Source organism: Pseudopodoces humilis, chromosome 18, assembly GCF_049639895.1.
Source record: "Pseudopodoces humilis isolate 2021_Gansu_Grassland_sample_001 chromosome 18, ASM4963989v1, whole genome shotgun sequence".
Taxonomy (NCBI): domain Eukaryota; kingdom Metazoa; phylum Chordata; class Aves; order Passeriformes; family Paridae; genus Pseudopodoces; species Pseudopodoces humilis.
This window is the reverse complement of record NC_142217.1, coordinates 11,025,359-11,039,325: the sequence shown is the minus strand read 5'-3', so window position 1 is coordinate 11,039,325 and position 13,967 is coordinate 11,025,359. Positions and strand designations below refer to the sequence as shown.

At 42.8% G+C, this 13,967-nt stretch overlaps 1 protein-coding gene across 1 annotated transcript; it reads right to left on the bottom strand.

The window, feature by feature from the left end:
* Positions 1 to 562: 562 nt before the first annotated feature.
* On the bottom strand, positions 563 to 13,280 carry KDELR2 (KDEL endoplasmic reticulum protein retention receptor 2). Its single transcript, XM_005522958.2, has 5 exons — positions 13,086 to 13,280; positions 6,382 to 6,482; positions 3,828 to 3,986; positions 2,511 to 2,763; positions 563 to 1,781 (listed from the first exon to the last, which is right to left on the bottom strand). The coding sequence occupies exons 1-5, from the start codon at positions 13,174 to 13,176 to the stop codon at positions 1,747 to 1,749; spliced, it is 639 nt and encodes a 212-aa protein (XP_005523015.1). The 5' UTR covers positions 13,177 to 13,280; the 3' UTR covers positions 563 to 1,746.
* Positions 13,281 to 13,967: the final 687 nt, after the last annotated feature.

Here is a 13,967-nt window from a genome sequence, read left to right as displayed (position 1 = left end):
CGGCGGGAAGTACGGTGGCCCCCAGGCGCGTGCGCAGTGCGGCCCCGTCGGGCGGGTCAGAGCTGTGACGTCACGGTTGGTGACGTCACGCGGCCCCGGAAGAAGGATCCAACCGGGCCGCTGAATGACGTCACAGAGCTCGCGCCGGTCTCAGCGGGTGCCGGGCCCCGGTACCCGGCACAGGGACGGACTGGGCCCGGAGCAGCTGGGACAGGAGATGGCAGCACCGCAGCTGCACATGAACACTGCTCAGCTGGGCTCAGGAAAGAGAACCAGCACTCACTACGGATATAATGATGGCAAATCAAACTGGAGATAAAACACATCCAAACACCAAACCCTCCTCTGCACAAGGCTGAAAACTTCAGCTCTCATTAAACAAGTAGAACTCAGCCATTATTGCTTCCATCAGTGATAATGCCCCTCCAAGACTTAAAACCTCTTTATTTCAACACAGCAGTGACGTTAAGAAACTCATCCTCACTGCAACTTTTCATCCAGTCCCAAGTAAACGGAAAACTTTCACATTCTAGAACGAAAAAAAGAAAGAAACTCCAAAATGTTTTCACCATTTCATAAAGTGTTTATTGAGGATGGTAACACAGGATAAATCATGCAACAGCTCAGTAAAAAAAGGGAATCATTTAAAGGATGAAGAATGGTAACTGGTGCTGCTGATTCTGAAAAGTTTATAAAAAAAATATTAATTGTCCAAAAGTGACATCGAAAACCACTTGAAGCTGAACATGGAAGTTGCTTATAAAGCATTCATTAATAAGAAAATGTAGATATTGTTCTAAATGATCACCCACAGATTTCTGTAATCAACAACTTATAAGTCTCCCATTCCTGCAGCTGTAATGGTGGAGCAGGGCTGGACATCCAAGATATTTAACCTTCTCTTCCTGAACAAACAACACAGTCACAAACATTTGCCACTAATTAACACAATCGCATCCCTTACCCCTCACAACCTGGGCTGCCAAGTGCTTTCATTATTGGGATTACCTTCCCAGACATCATGGCAGAACAGGAAACAGCCCATCCTTGTAGCCTCAAGTGATTTCCTCACTGCCCTCTTGCCATCAGCCTGTTTTAGAAGGGGAACAACTACAAAACGTGACCGTTCCCCTTCTAGCACCAACATATATTTTGAATAAGGAACTCCATGTCAGCAGATGGCACAAAGACTGGGCACCAGCACATCACATCAAACATCGGTGGTTTCAGATTTAGAGTTGACATATATTCGCCTTTTGGAAAAAAAAAATAAATATAGTGGAATGAAAACTGAATCAAAGGGAAAGAACAGATGACTACCATCCATCAAGGATGCACATATTTGTGCACTGAAAAAAAAAAAAAAAAGAAAAAAATCAGTCATTTCAAAGAAAATCTTGAAAATTAAAAAAACGTTTGCACTTGTTCCTGGTCATAAACAATCTCACAAAAATCTCACTTTTGGAACTATTCCAATTGAAACCATACACTGAATTTATTAATACAGTATAAGTTTCTTTATGTAAAAAATCTTTATACATAGTAATAAAAAAGATAAAGGCAAGATGCATCAAACAGAAATCTGCTGGTTGTTTTTCCTCCGTTCTTACAGAGCCGCTGATGACTATCTGCACTATAAAGAGCTGTGTTTCTGACTTTCTGTCTCAAGCATCTTCACCTTTGCTTGTGATAAGGATTGTTCTGTCCAAGCATCCAAAAGGACAGATGCTAGTGATGTTTTGGCACTTATGCTGGCAAACTGAGCTTCTTTCCCTTGAGGACTGCAAGGAAAAGTGAGAGAGAAAACAGTCAGCAAAATAAAGTTATAATGCAGGAGAAGCAGACACAGTTAAAATGTCAAAGGGAGCTTTCACACCAAATGGATCTACTGCAGACAGTCCTCCCAGGCTGTCTGTCTCTCTTCAATAAATACTGGTAAAATTAGAATTAACAATTCTAACCTTGCCCTCTCGTGGCACCCTGGAGTTCCCACTTTTCATCCTCATAGGACATACTAGCCCCTCACCACAGCCTCTTAAGAATTATGACTAAAACAACACAGCCCCATGCAGCTTTGTGGTTACATGATGGAAGCTGAAATATGAGTAAGAGCAGAATTATTAATGCACTCAGCAGAAGTGTCTGCTTCTACACTCAGCATAAATAGAAACATCCAAAACACGGTATTTAAAGTACTGAGAAAGGTGTCTCTAAGCAGGGATCTGCCTGTAACAAGGTACATGGTCAGGGGAAGCAGGAGGATCATGCTTTATCCTTGGAAGGCAACAGCAATATATATTGAGCCACAGCTGAGTTTTTCCAAAAGTTCCTCAGACCATTTATACATTTATGTTCTACCCATACCCCAAAAAAATCCTCAAAATTAAGGATACTTCAGAACTGATTTTCACAAAGAATTAACAACTCATAATGCTGATGTTGCAGATCCCTAAGAACCTGTTAACTGCTACATTCCACAACCTGAAGCTGGACATTACTGCATTACTTACCTTTTGTAACATACAAATAGAAGAAGTCACAGTACAGAACGGTCTGGACCACACCAGCAACAACAGCTATGAGGTCAAAAAATCCCTCAAAGTAGTAGCGCCAAATCCAGTTGACTAAGTACAAGGCACGGTACAGACCCAAGAAGAAAAGATAGTGAGTAGTGATGGTCTCTGCTTCCCCAGTCTTGCTGATCATAAAAAGTTGAGGGAGAATAGCAACTGATTCAAGATAGATGGAAAAGGTCCACAGTATCTGAAAGGAAAAAAAACACACGTATATTCAACTGTCTTACTGATAACAGCAGGAAAGAAAACATTTGACTTGGCTTGACTTTTTACTCTCTAACAATGTTATGGATGAATACCTATTCATACAGGTACAGTATTTTGGCAAACATTCCTTGGTACAGGAAAAACTAAGTGAAATCTTAATAATCAACCAGAAGATGGGAGGAAGGAACTCTCCTGGCAGACAGCAGGCTCCCCAAACCAGCTCTCTGTTGAGCTGGCACATACAGGTTTACTTGTGAGGGAATTTGTGTGCATCCAGTTCACATTACCATGAGGTGCAATTTAAAGTCCATGCTGAGAAAGCTGCAGGGAAGATGAAGCTCTTCCCCCTCCAATGTTCTTCCATTTTTTAATCTATGTGTTTAAAGAGTTCTGTGTAAAAAACACAGAACAAAAATCTAAAATATGTCTCAAAGGGTTGCAATTCAAATTCCCATACTCTGAAATAAATTTATTTAACCCCAATATAAAAATGCAGCTCAGTCCACGTAAAACAAGCATCTAAAGTTGCTCTCTATTTTGTAGGAAAAAAACTACCTCTTTGAACCCTCTGTAATTACATTTTTAATGTAACTTTTCTGTAATTAAACATATAGCTGCATTTTAAATATAATGCAATTTTTTAACGGTCTAGACCATTTGCAGTTCTATGCAAATGTTTAAGTAGTAGTATAATTCCTTTTGTTTTCACCAGGTGGCACCAACTATTCACAAACTGCATTGCTGGGGATTTCTTTAACAAACAGAACAAAAGGAATTCAAACAGCCATCAAAGTGCAAAAGTGGGAAAAACACAGTCTTCTGCTTAATAAAATAATCAATGCTGATAACAATGCTGGTCTCCTGAGGTGCCTTAAATTTGCACAGACATCTGCACCACACAGATTCCCTGATGAAAGAATTAGCCTGAACCTACTAAACATAGACACCCTTCAACCATTCACTAGACATGCTAAAAATGCTCATGTTCTAAATATTTTAGCCAAAAAAAAACCCCAAAAACATCTCCTGTCCACTTCAACTCACCTCCAGTGGAGAGAAGTCATGATTGACAAGAAAAGAGAGCCCACCAACAGGAACTATCAGAAACTCCACTCGGAAGGTGTCATGGTTTCCATCATAGGTGGCCTTGAACTTCATGTAGATCAGGTACACGGTGGCATACGAGCAAGCGATGTAGATAAGCTGAGGGCAAGGAAAGAAACAACCCCAAAACAATCCATAGAGGTTCCAGGATTAAATCACACTCCCTGAATAACCACTAAGAGGAGTAAGTGTGGTCTTTTTTGATTCTTTGCATTGCTTATGAGGTTTTGCATGCTGTTGATGGTGCTTAACTTTTGTCAGTGGAGTAATAATTCAAAACTGAATGACTCTGGGCTCTACTGGTTTTTGTTGCTTTAAAGGCATTACATGTCCATGGTTGAAGTGACTGCCCAAAGGTGAAGATCCTTTCCAGAACTAAGGAAGTGATTTAGAGAAGAAATACATGTTCTGCAGCTGCAGGGGAAGCACTGGCCCTGAACATTTAGGTTAATAATGTGCAGGTGCATACACACAGTAATAACGGAAGGGGCCTTTCTACATTCAAAAAGCCCAGTGTGGCGTAGCTCATGTGGCAATTAAAAAATATTCAATAAGCCCCATTCAGACAACCATTTAACATATCACAAGTTAGCTGATTTGCTTTGGACCTTTAAACATCTCTAAAATCTGAAAAGTGGCAACTGGACACTGTTCTTCACCAACCAACAGGCCACAAAACCTGCAAGACTAAGAAACTGGGAGAAGCAATGAACCAGAATTCAATTTGAGCTGATGTCTAACAGTTTTGAATGGTTATGGCACAGTAGCCTTCATAGGTATTCCCTGTGGAATAAGCAAAAAGCTTCATTTTACAGGTGAGAAAACAGAACTAGAGAGAATCTAAGACTTTCTAAAGGTCAATCTGCCATCATCAGGACAGAGCTCATTGTCCTGCAGTCAACACAGTACAGCAGACTAGACAAGTATTTTAGCTTCTGCCAGTTTCAGCACAAATATTAAATGTTCCAAACCATTTATCACATTAGAAAAGGGTTATTTGCAATGGAGAAGTAACAGATTAAAAATCCCACTGTCTGCAGATGCTATTAATCACTAATGCTCTGCTCAATACAAAATCCTAAAAATAATGTATTAAGGAGCTCAGAATCCAAAGGCTCTGCTGCATGAGCACCCCAGCCAAATGGAGCTAAAGAATCACAGAACAGGGTACAGAGAAGCTTTACTATGGTATAAACTGATCACAGCAGGTATGGTCATAGAAGACACTAAGTAAGTGTGAATTAATCCCTATTTCTTATATTACAGATTTCTTTGTCTCAAGAATCCCAACTCCCAAATTCTCAACTAAAGTCCTCTCAAGTTCTCAATTATTCTCAACAACTGTGTAACATTATGTACTCCTACACATATATTCATATATATAAATATAACACAAAATTGCATTGGGACACTCAAGCAGCTTCAATAATGGGCTGAAAAGACAATTATATCCAACAGTCTTTCTAAGCAGGAACCTTTGAAACTGAAATAGAGGCTACCATTTTCAAAGTTAGTATTTCCACATTAATTTTTCTGATTAGGAGGGCTGCAGAACAAAGATGTGGTCATGGCCCTGAATCACAACCAATAAATAAATAAATGGCAAAACTCCCTACCTGCTCTTTTAGTGCACCTAATGATACCTTCCAGTCAGAAACTACATATGGAAAAAGCTTCTGTTTCAAGAATATTTTATTTAATCCACAGCTCCTCATCTATATTGTTAATATTAAAACTTAGGCATACACATTTCACTTGTTGGAAAGAAAGTGTGAGTTTAAGACATAGTATTTTATTTTACAGTATTATTTCCCTCATTCATCCATACATTTTGCATTATTGAATATTTTTGTCTTTCCTCTTGGCAAAGTTATACTAGCCTCTAAATTAAAGCTGAAAAGCATCAAGAAAATCCAAGAGTAAAGGATTTAGATTAAAAAAACCACAAACATACTGCCCTCTCCCAGACTACTGCTTTATTTTCTTGTACTCAGCACCAGAAATTGCAGGAATGAGTAAATAACAAACTCTAATTCAGGCTCTGACATTCAGTGGGCAAGTGATGGGGTATAACTCACAGAAGCTACATTCCTTAGAGCTTATTCTTGTCAACTTTTGATCAGCCTCTGACCAGACAGTAGCTGCAATCCAGGCAGTGCATCCTGAATACTAATTTACCTTGTAGTGAATAAAAGGAGATTTACTTGAGCTTTAATATCTCAATTTAGAAATACAGTTTATTTAAACCATTTTTCCAAAAGCTTGTATTTTCAATAACCAAAATGCCATTTATTCTAATATAAATAGTTTTTTTTTTAAAATTGCATGTAGAGTGCAGAAAAAAAGTAGGGTTTTGACTCCATCTTCCACAGTCTTTATCCAAAGCTCATCTAGAACTTTGGTGCAGTGGGCCATTAAAAATGGCTTTTATTAATGAAATTAGGCACTCTGCATGCAGCCTCACTAGCTTTTCTAACTCTTCAGTATACTCTACCTTCATAGATGTGTTATACAATGAAATGAATGAAGTGAAGAGGTCCAGGTAACGGGTAGTGAAGACCAGTGCAAACAGAAGCTGGCTTTTCCCAGAAATACCTAAAGTGATAAAGGAAATAATTAATCATTCAGAAAGTGATGAGGTGCTTTGAAACATTTGATGACCAGGATGAGAAAGGGTATATCCTTTATTTTTAAGCAAGTTGATAATAAAATTAGGACAAAATCCAAGTTCCCAAGCTGTACAAACAGAATTCTAAGCCCATATAGCTCAGTAGTGTGAACATAAGTTACCCTGTACTGGAAGAGGTGCTGGCACTACACAAGGTTTAGAAGTTACTCACAGCAGGTAGTGTCATCTCCAAAAATATCACCTGCAAGCTATCAGTTCTGTATTATCACTGGGCAAGGCTGCATTGGCTTTCAGTTCTCAGAGTGCTGTCACATGCCTCAGTATAATCTTTATATACTGAATAGCTGGAAAGGTACAAGGGCAATAGACAGAACAGACCCAGTGACAAGGAGAAGGCATGGTAGCTCCAATAATGGGATTTTAGAAGAATACATAGATTTTAAACATAAGGCAATTCAATTCACAGACTCAATTGACCACATGGTGAGAAAAACATCAAACAATCAAACCCACATGTTATTATGTACTAAAACAAAATATTAAAAAGAGAGAGAAGTGAGAAAAAATGTCAGACATCTACACTGCATCTTCAAAACAACTTTTGATTCTAGGTCAAAGCCCCAATGTCAAAATGTTTGTTTGCACTTCAGGCACTAGAGCACAGCTAGAAGCATAAAAGCTTTGCACAATCAGTCACTAAAAGCTTCCGAAAACTGAGGTGAAGCATCGCTCCATAATACTGATGTGGTGGTGTGTCACAGCAGGGGGACAAAACAACCTACTCTGTGCCTCTATCTCGTTATTCCAATTATTCTTGTTTTCAGTCATCCAGGGCGAAAATAATTGAATCTGTTCAGCTAAGCATGCAAGTCTTGTTCAAAAAAAAAGAGGGAAAAATACTCTGTAGGAGAGGGTTATGATGCAAGGCTGAAAATCCTTGTCCCTTTATACAGAGATACTTCTAGAAAGGCTTTTATAAACAGTGCCATAAAGCAATTAGAAGAAGGCATTATGCTATGGCTATTGAAGTCCTTTTTCACTCCAGCTAAAGGAACATGGAACAAACTGCTCCAGATGAAGGAATTTAACCTATAGAGTACAAGAATGAAACAGTAACAATTAGTAAGGGGTGTGTTTGCAACTTTTATTTGTGAAATGTCTGCAAGGTGAGCCTGATGTGCCTCCTACAGAACAGCCCAAGTACAGTACAGGGAACACAGACCATCTCAAAACCTGCAGGCTGTTAAGTCATAAAACACAAGCTGCAAGTATTATAAATAAAACACACTGCTGTCCCTCCTACCCTTCCCCCCAAAAAAAGCCCAACAACAAAACCAAAAACCCACAAACAAAACACCTCCCAAAGTTTAGAAAAAAAAAATACATTTGACATTTCTTGAACTACAACTGCATTGCACTGACAGCTGAAGCAGCACTCTGGGTTCATCCCAGGTGTGCTTATTGGCATCACAACTTGCCAATAAAACTTCACAGCAAGCAAAGCTGTCCTAAAGTCAGAATCCACAGGACACAGAAATCCACCTGGACAGATTACAAAACAGCATCGTACTACAGAATATAATTAGGCTAAATTATTCAGCATGCTATTTTCTTTTAGCAAATAACTGGGAACAGCAAAAAAAAAAAAAAAAAAGAAAAAAAGCAAAAAAGCATATAAAAGACATTAAATACTGATAACAGCTATAAATTTGGATCTGGATATGCAGTCATAAATACATATAATATACTTGAAAAATTCTTCTAAGTCATTGCCAGTCTTACCTCCTCAACCCCAAAGTTGTAATTTTTATTAAGCCTTTCAATACTCACAATCTGTACTGATTTTTGAATCTTTAGAATAGTTGTGAAATCCTGAAACCCACCCTAGACCCAAGATTAAACTAATTTTCAGGTTAAGTAGGCTAGACTAGATTAGGCAAGGTTTAAATTGTACCAAAGGCCTATGAAGAGACAGGCAAACTGAGAAACAGCTAAACCACGAGCAAGAACAGAGCAAGGGAACAGGTAAACACAGTTTTACAACTTCAATGCATTTCAAAACTTTAGGAAATGTATCAATGTCATAGCACTGACCCTGGCTCACTGCTGGACACTGCAATACACTGAGGCTACAATGATGTTATTCTCATCCTTCTCCCTTTCCTTTTACCCCCACAAATATTACTTAGTTCTTGAACTAAATAAAAATGTTTTATTTCTTTTTCCAAAGCTCTGGGCTCAAATTTGGAAGAGCAAAACCTCTCTGTTTCATCCTCACAGGTGGAAAAACTCCTTCAACTTCTGTGCTCCAGCTTGGCTGAAAGCCATAGCATGAAACTTTAATTCAGGTGATTTTCACAGCCAGGCAGGAGGGCAGAGCTGAAATTGTAGTACTTTCTTATCAATTTCATTCTGCTGAAGGTAAGGAATAACAGGCAGAAGCAGAGGCTCTGAGCTGTGGTGTGTATACAGCACTTAACAACTATGAACTGCACATCACAGCCATAAAACCTACAAACAAAAGTTCTTCTAAGAAAGGTCAGTCCATACTTTGCCATGGGAACTTCACAGACTTTTAAAAATAAAGTAATTTAGTTCTATCCCAAGTCCACATCAGCAACAGAACCACAACTTCTTTGGTTCTGCTAGTAACATACTAGCGTTAAGATCCCTGTTCTTCCAATTTAAAACCCAACCTAATTTTAAAGACAAATTTTCCACCTGAGAAAGAGAACACTTTCCTTTAAAGAGAGAGAAGAAATTCCAAAGCTACCAAAAGCAGCAGTTTTTGAGAAAATACAGACAAATCAGCAGCAGCCTATGGCAAAGTGCTGTCAGAAATCCTCATCTTAGCATATTATCTGGTCCACAGTAGACACATAAAATTGAGATACAGCTACATTACCTAGCAAAAGTACTACACATTTACAATCTACACTACTTTTTTAGAGTACACAGCATATAATTTGACAGCACTGCAACTGCAGGTCACCTTTAACACTTGATAAACGGCACAGAGAAATGCAAATCAATTTTCAGGCAGTAATCTGCACTGCAAACAATGTAATTTGACTTGAAATGGGTAAGAAAATACAGTCTGAACTAAAGAATGTTTGGAAGCACAGGATTCCTCAAGTCTCATGAATTTTGTAATTATGACATGATGTCAATAACAGAGTTACCTACTACATTGTCCATGGCTCTTCCTAATGATTTTTGAGCTGTTATTTTGAGTGGCAAACATATTTCCAAATTCTAAATTTGGAAACTCAAATAACCAGACGTGCAAAAAATTGTTTCCCTGCCAACTCTAAAATTCTGAAGTCATGATTTGATTTGCTTTCCCCTTGTTCTCTTTTCAACCTATTGACTAAATAAGAAAAAAAAATTAAGTTTCTAGAACACAGAAAATACAGACTGCTTCAAAGTGCAGATGAGCCTAGCCTTACCTATCTTCTTCAATTAGAGGAGTCACTTCTTGAGAAAGAAAATGGGAACTATGAGTCTTCAAAAAACAGCAGGTTGCAACAGAGGTGCACAGGCTGTCTCCCTCATTTCCAGCTGCTTTTACAGGCCTCTGAGTTCTCCCTGAACAAAGGCCTCAGACACACACAGATGCAACCAGAAGAGAGGAGTCGGCACCATGTGGTTTGCCAGCTCTTCATGGATCACAGCCTGCAATTCAGCCAGCAGTCAGAAGCCCTTATTTATTTTCAAAGCCTCTACTGCTTCACAAGTGCACAATAAAGTAGCAGCTGGTTTGCCCATGTTTCTTTAGTCACCAATAACCACGAGGTATAAGTTTATTTAATTTATAAATGGTTCTAATAACCATACAATGTAAAGGAATGGCAGAAAGCCCTGTAATAAGAGGCTCTTCGTATGTGCTCAACATTAACTGGTAACTACTTAGGGGTTATTGTCTTGTATGACTTTACAAACATATGTAAATATATATTTACAAAGGTTTTGCTAATAGAAACCTCAACTAACAACAATGAACCACTAGGAGGAACAGAATAGAGCCCCAAAAATAAAATTCTTTGCTCGTGTTCCTTTGAGGTATTCACGTTCTTCTCATTCTAGACAAACTTGTTAGGCCTCAGACACCAATCTCATAGCAGCACCACCAAACTCGATTTACTCCTGAGGATGAAGGCAGAACTAGAAGACACCAAAGAAACAACCAAACAACCCCTGACAAACACATCCCTGCTTTTTGCCTTTTTTTTTTCTTAAGAAAATTAATTAATCAAGTATTTTTTACTGAAAGAGTTCATGGATGTGCCATGGGATGGTGGCTAATTTGGGAAAGGGGAGAGCTGTATCACCTATGTGATACAGGCCTGTTTACTTTTCTCTCTTGGAGAAAGCTGTACCAATGGTTGGTGTGAGGCTGCTTTCTTATGAATAAACCCCTAGCAGTACAGATTCTCAATCACAATTAGTTTAAGGAAAGCAATATCAGATCACTTTTTAAGCAGAAAGATGGGACCAGGTCACACTGTACTATACCGTGTAAATAACCTCATATCCAAAGGTCACTTAAGAATCTCTTGGCTCAAACCCTATCTGAATTTCAGCCTTGCAATAGAATTTCTAATTTTCTTTCTTCAGACAGTAAATGATATTCCGTTTTTAGATCATTAACCCTCCTGCTGTTTGTAATCTCAACTCCATTTCTCAATCACAGGACAAAACTCTACACAAGAGTTGGAGAAGGCAAGGCCCTCTCCTGCCAGATCCTGGCTGGATTCCTGTGATGCACTAGAGCTTGAGCCAGGTAAGTTTATCAGGAAGGTGCTCTTGTGTTCCATGACCTCAGGAACAATAGTTCTGCACTACCGCTGCATGTGGGCCATGGAGTCACTTGCTTGACCTCTTTTGTAAAGTTAAGAACAGCTTTTACTTTGTCTGTTTAAAACCAAAGCTATTAGTTTACTTTTTTAAAAACAAAACTATTAATTTACTCTTATTTTGTGCTACCAAGTGATTAGCTAGTGATTTTACGTGACAACATACAGAACCCGTACTTCCTCCTACCTGCAGTGTAAATCTCTTTCATTTCCCCATTCTCAGTTATTTCAGGTTACAAATTAAACTAATTCTTCATGTTTTTAACTGAAAACTTTACAGATACATCTGTTCAACAGTACTAACCCGGTATTTGAACAGTATCATCAAAACATGGCAAACTGATTTCAAGAACAATTGCCCTCACTAAAGAAGGAGAAGCTCACTGGAAAGAGGGCAAAGTCAAGCTCACATTCAAACTCCCGTGCACAACGAAACCGGTATTCCCAGGGCGGGTGGTCCGACCCACATAACACACACACCGCAAGGAAATGCCCATTTTGAATGACAATAACTCCCAGTTTTCTGAAAGAAAGCAGCTATGCTGCAGTTATGGGAACTGCCTGCAATTCCCTCCAACCACCACACCGTATAGTCGACGGGGGAAAGCGAACCATGGCACAAGGAATTGGAGCACGCCCGTTCCGAAAGGGGGGAAGCGGCAGCGGGGGGCGGCGGAGCGGGGTTCGCCCGGCCGGGACCCGGCGCCGCTCCCGCTGCCACGTCACACAGGCCCGCGGCTCCCGCCGGGAATCTCCCTCCTACTGCTTCCTACTGCAAGCTGGCCCGGCCGACAGCAGCCCCTCCACCAGCCCTAACAGCGGCACGAAACAGTTCCATTCCCGCACAAAAACGAAGGAGAGGGGGAGCGTGAGGCCGGCCGCGGAGGCAAGGGGAAAGCGGGGAAACTTCAGGGGTTGCGAACTGCGAGTCAGCGGCGGCCGGCGCTGCACCAAACCCGGGGCTGCCGCGTACACGGGCGGCCCAGGGGCCGGGCGCGGCCAGGGCAGGCGAGGGAAGGGATGGAGGGACAGCGAGATGGAGGGAGGGCGGCTGCCCGCCCCGCGGGGGACGAATTCCTCCCCCCCCCCCTCCAAACCGGCCTCCCCATTCATTCGCCTGCCGCCGGGCAGTTACGTAAGGAAGAAGCGACCCTCCCGGACACAGCCGGAGCGGTGGTGCACAGGGATTAAAGTACAAATAATGGCAACCACAACACCTTTCAGGGAATGGCAGCTCCCGCCGGCGCACCGCCACCCCGGAGCGGGGATGCGCCTCCTCCTTCCCCCTCTCCCGGCTGCTCACCCGCTTCGCCAGCGCTGGATTTGGAGGGGGCCGAGTCTCGGGGAGGTCAGGAGGAGGGCAGAACCCCCTCCCCTGTGCGGACGGGAGCGACCGTCCCTTTTCATCTGCCCGGGCCGAGTTCTGCCCGCCCGCCCCAGGGGCCCTAAGGGGCGCCCCAGTGGGGTCAATCCCTTCCCCGCCTTTCCCCGCTTCACCAGGGCCGCCTCCCGGGCCACTGAGACAGGCGGGACCTCCACCCGCCCGCCCCGGCTCGCCGGGCTGTCCCCGGGGCGCGGTCCTTCGGGGGCGATCGCAACACCCTGCCGCCGCGGCGGGCTCGGGGCGGTGGCGCGGGGCCCCGGCGAGGCTCCCGCGGGGCCCCCCGGCCCGGAGACGCCCGGCCGGTCCCGCCCCGCGGCCTCCGCACGCACCCGCGCAGGAGCGGCTCTTCCAGATCTTGAGCAGCAGGATGATGATGGCCGCCAGGTGGGACAGGTCCCCGGTAAGACGGAAGATGTTCATGGCGGCGGCAGAGGCGGCGGCGCAGCCGGAGCCGGGGAGCGAAGATGGCGCAAGCTCAGCGGGCACCGAGCGACGTGGCCCGGGGACGTGGCCAGGCAGCCCCGCGCCGGTGCACGCCGGGAAGCGGGGGGAGCGCCCGCCCCGCCCCGCGCCGCCCTCACGGCGGGGCCGCCCCGGCAGCCGCGGGCCCCGGCGAGCGGCGGGGAGCGGTCGCGCAGTTGATCTGTGTATATATAGAATATAAGATATATTATATTATATGTATATTTCATTATGTTTTGTAGGCCAACGGTATGAAAATCTATGAAAATCAGCTACTAGAGAGGGTCCAGCGGAGGCCATGAAGGTGATGAGGGGTCTGGAGCGCCTCTCTTAGGAGAGACTGCGAGGGCTGGGCCTTGGTAGTCTGGAGAAGACTGAGAGGGATCTAATCAATACATATAAATATCTCAAAGGTGGATGCCAAGAGGGTCACAGAATCGTGGAATCACAGAATGGTTTGGGTGGACAGGGATGCCACTCTCTGGACCAGGGTACTTAGGATCCCATTCAGCCTGACCTGGAACACTTCCAGGCATGGAGCAGCAACAGCTTCTCTGGGCCTGTGCCAGGATGGTGCCAGACTCTTCCGTGGTGCCCAGTGACGGGACAAGGAGCAATGGCCATAAACTAAAACACAACAAGTTTCACCTCAACACGAGTAAGAACTTTTTTACATTGAGTGTTGTAGAACACTGGGACAGACTCCAGATTCTCCCTCCCTGGAGACATTCCAAACACACCTGGACATG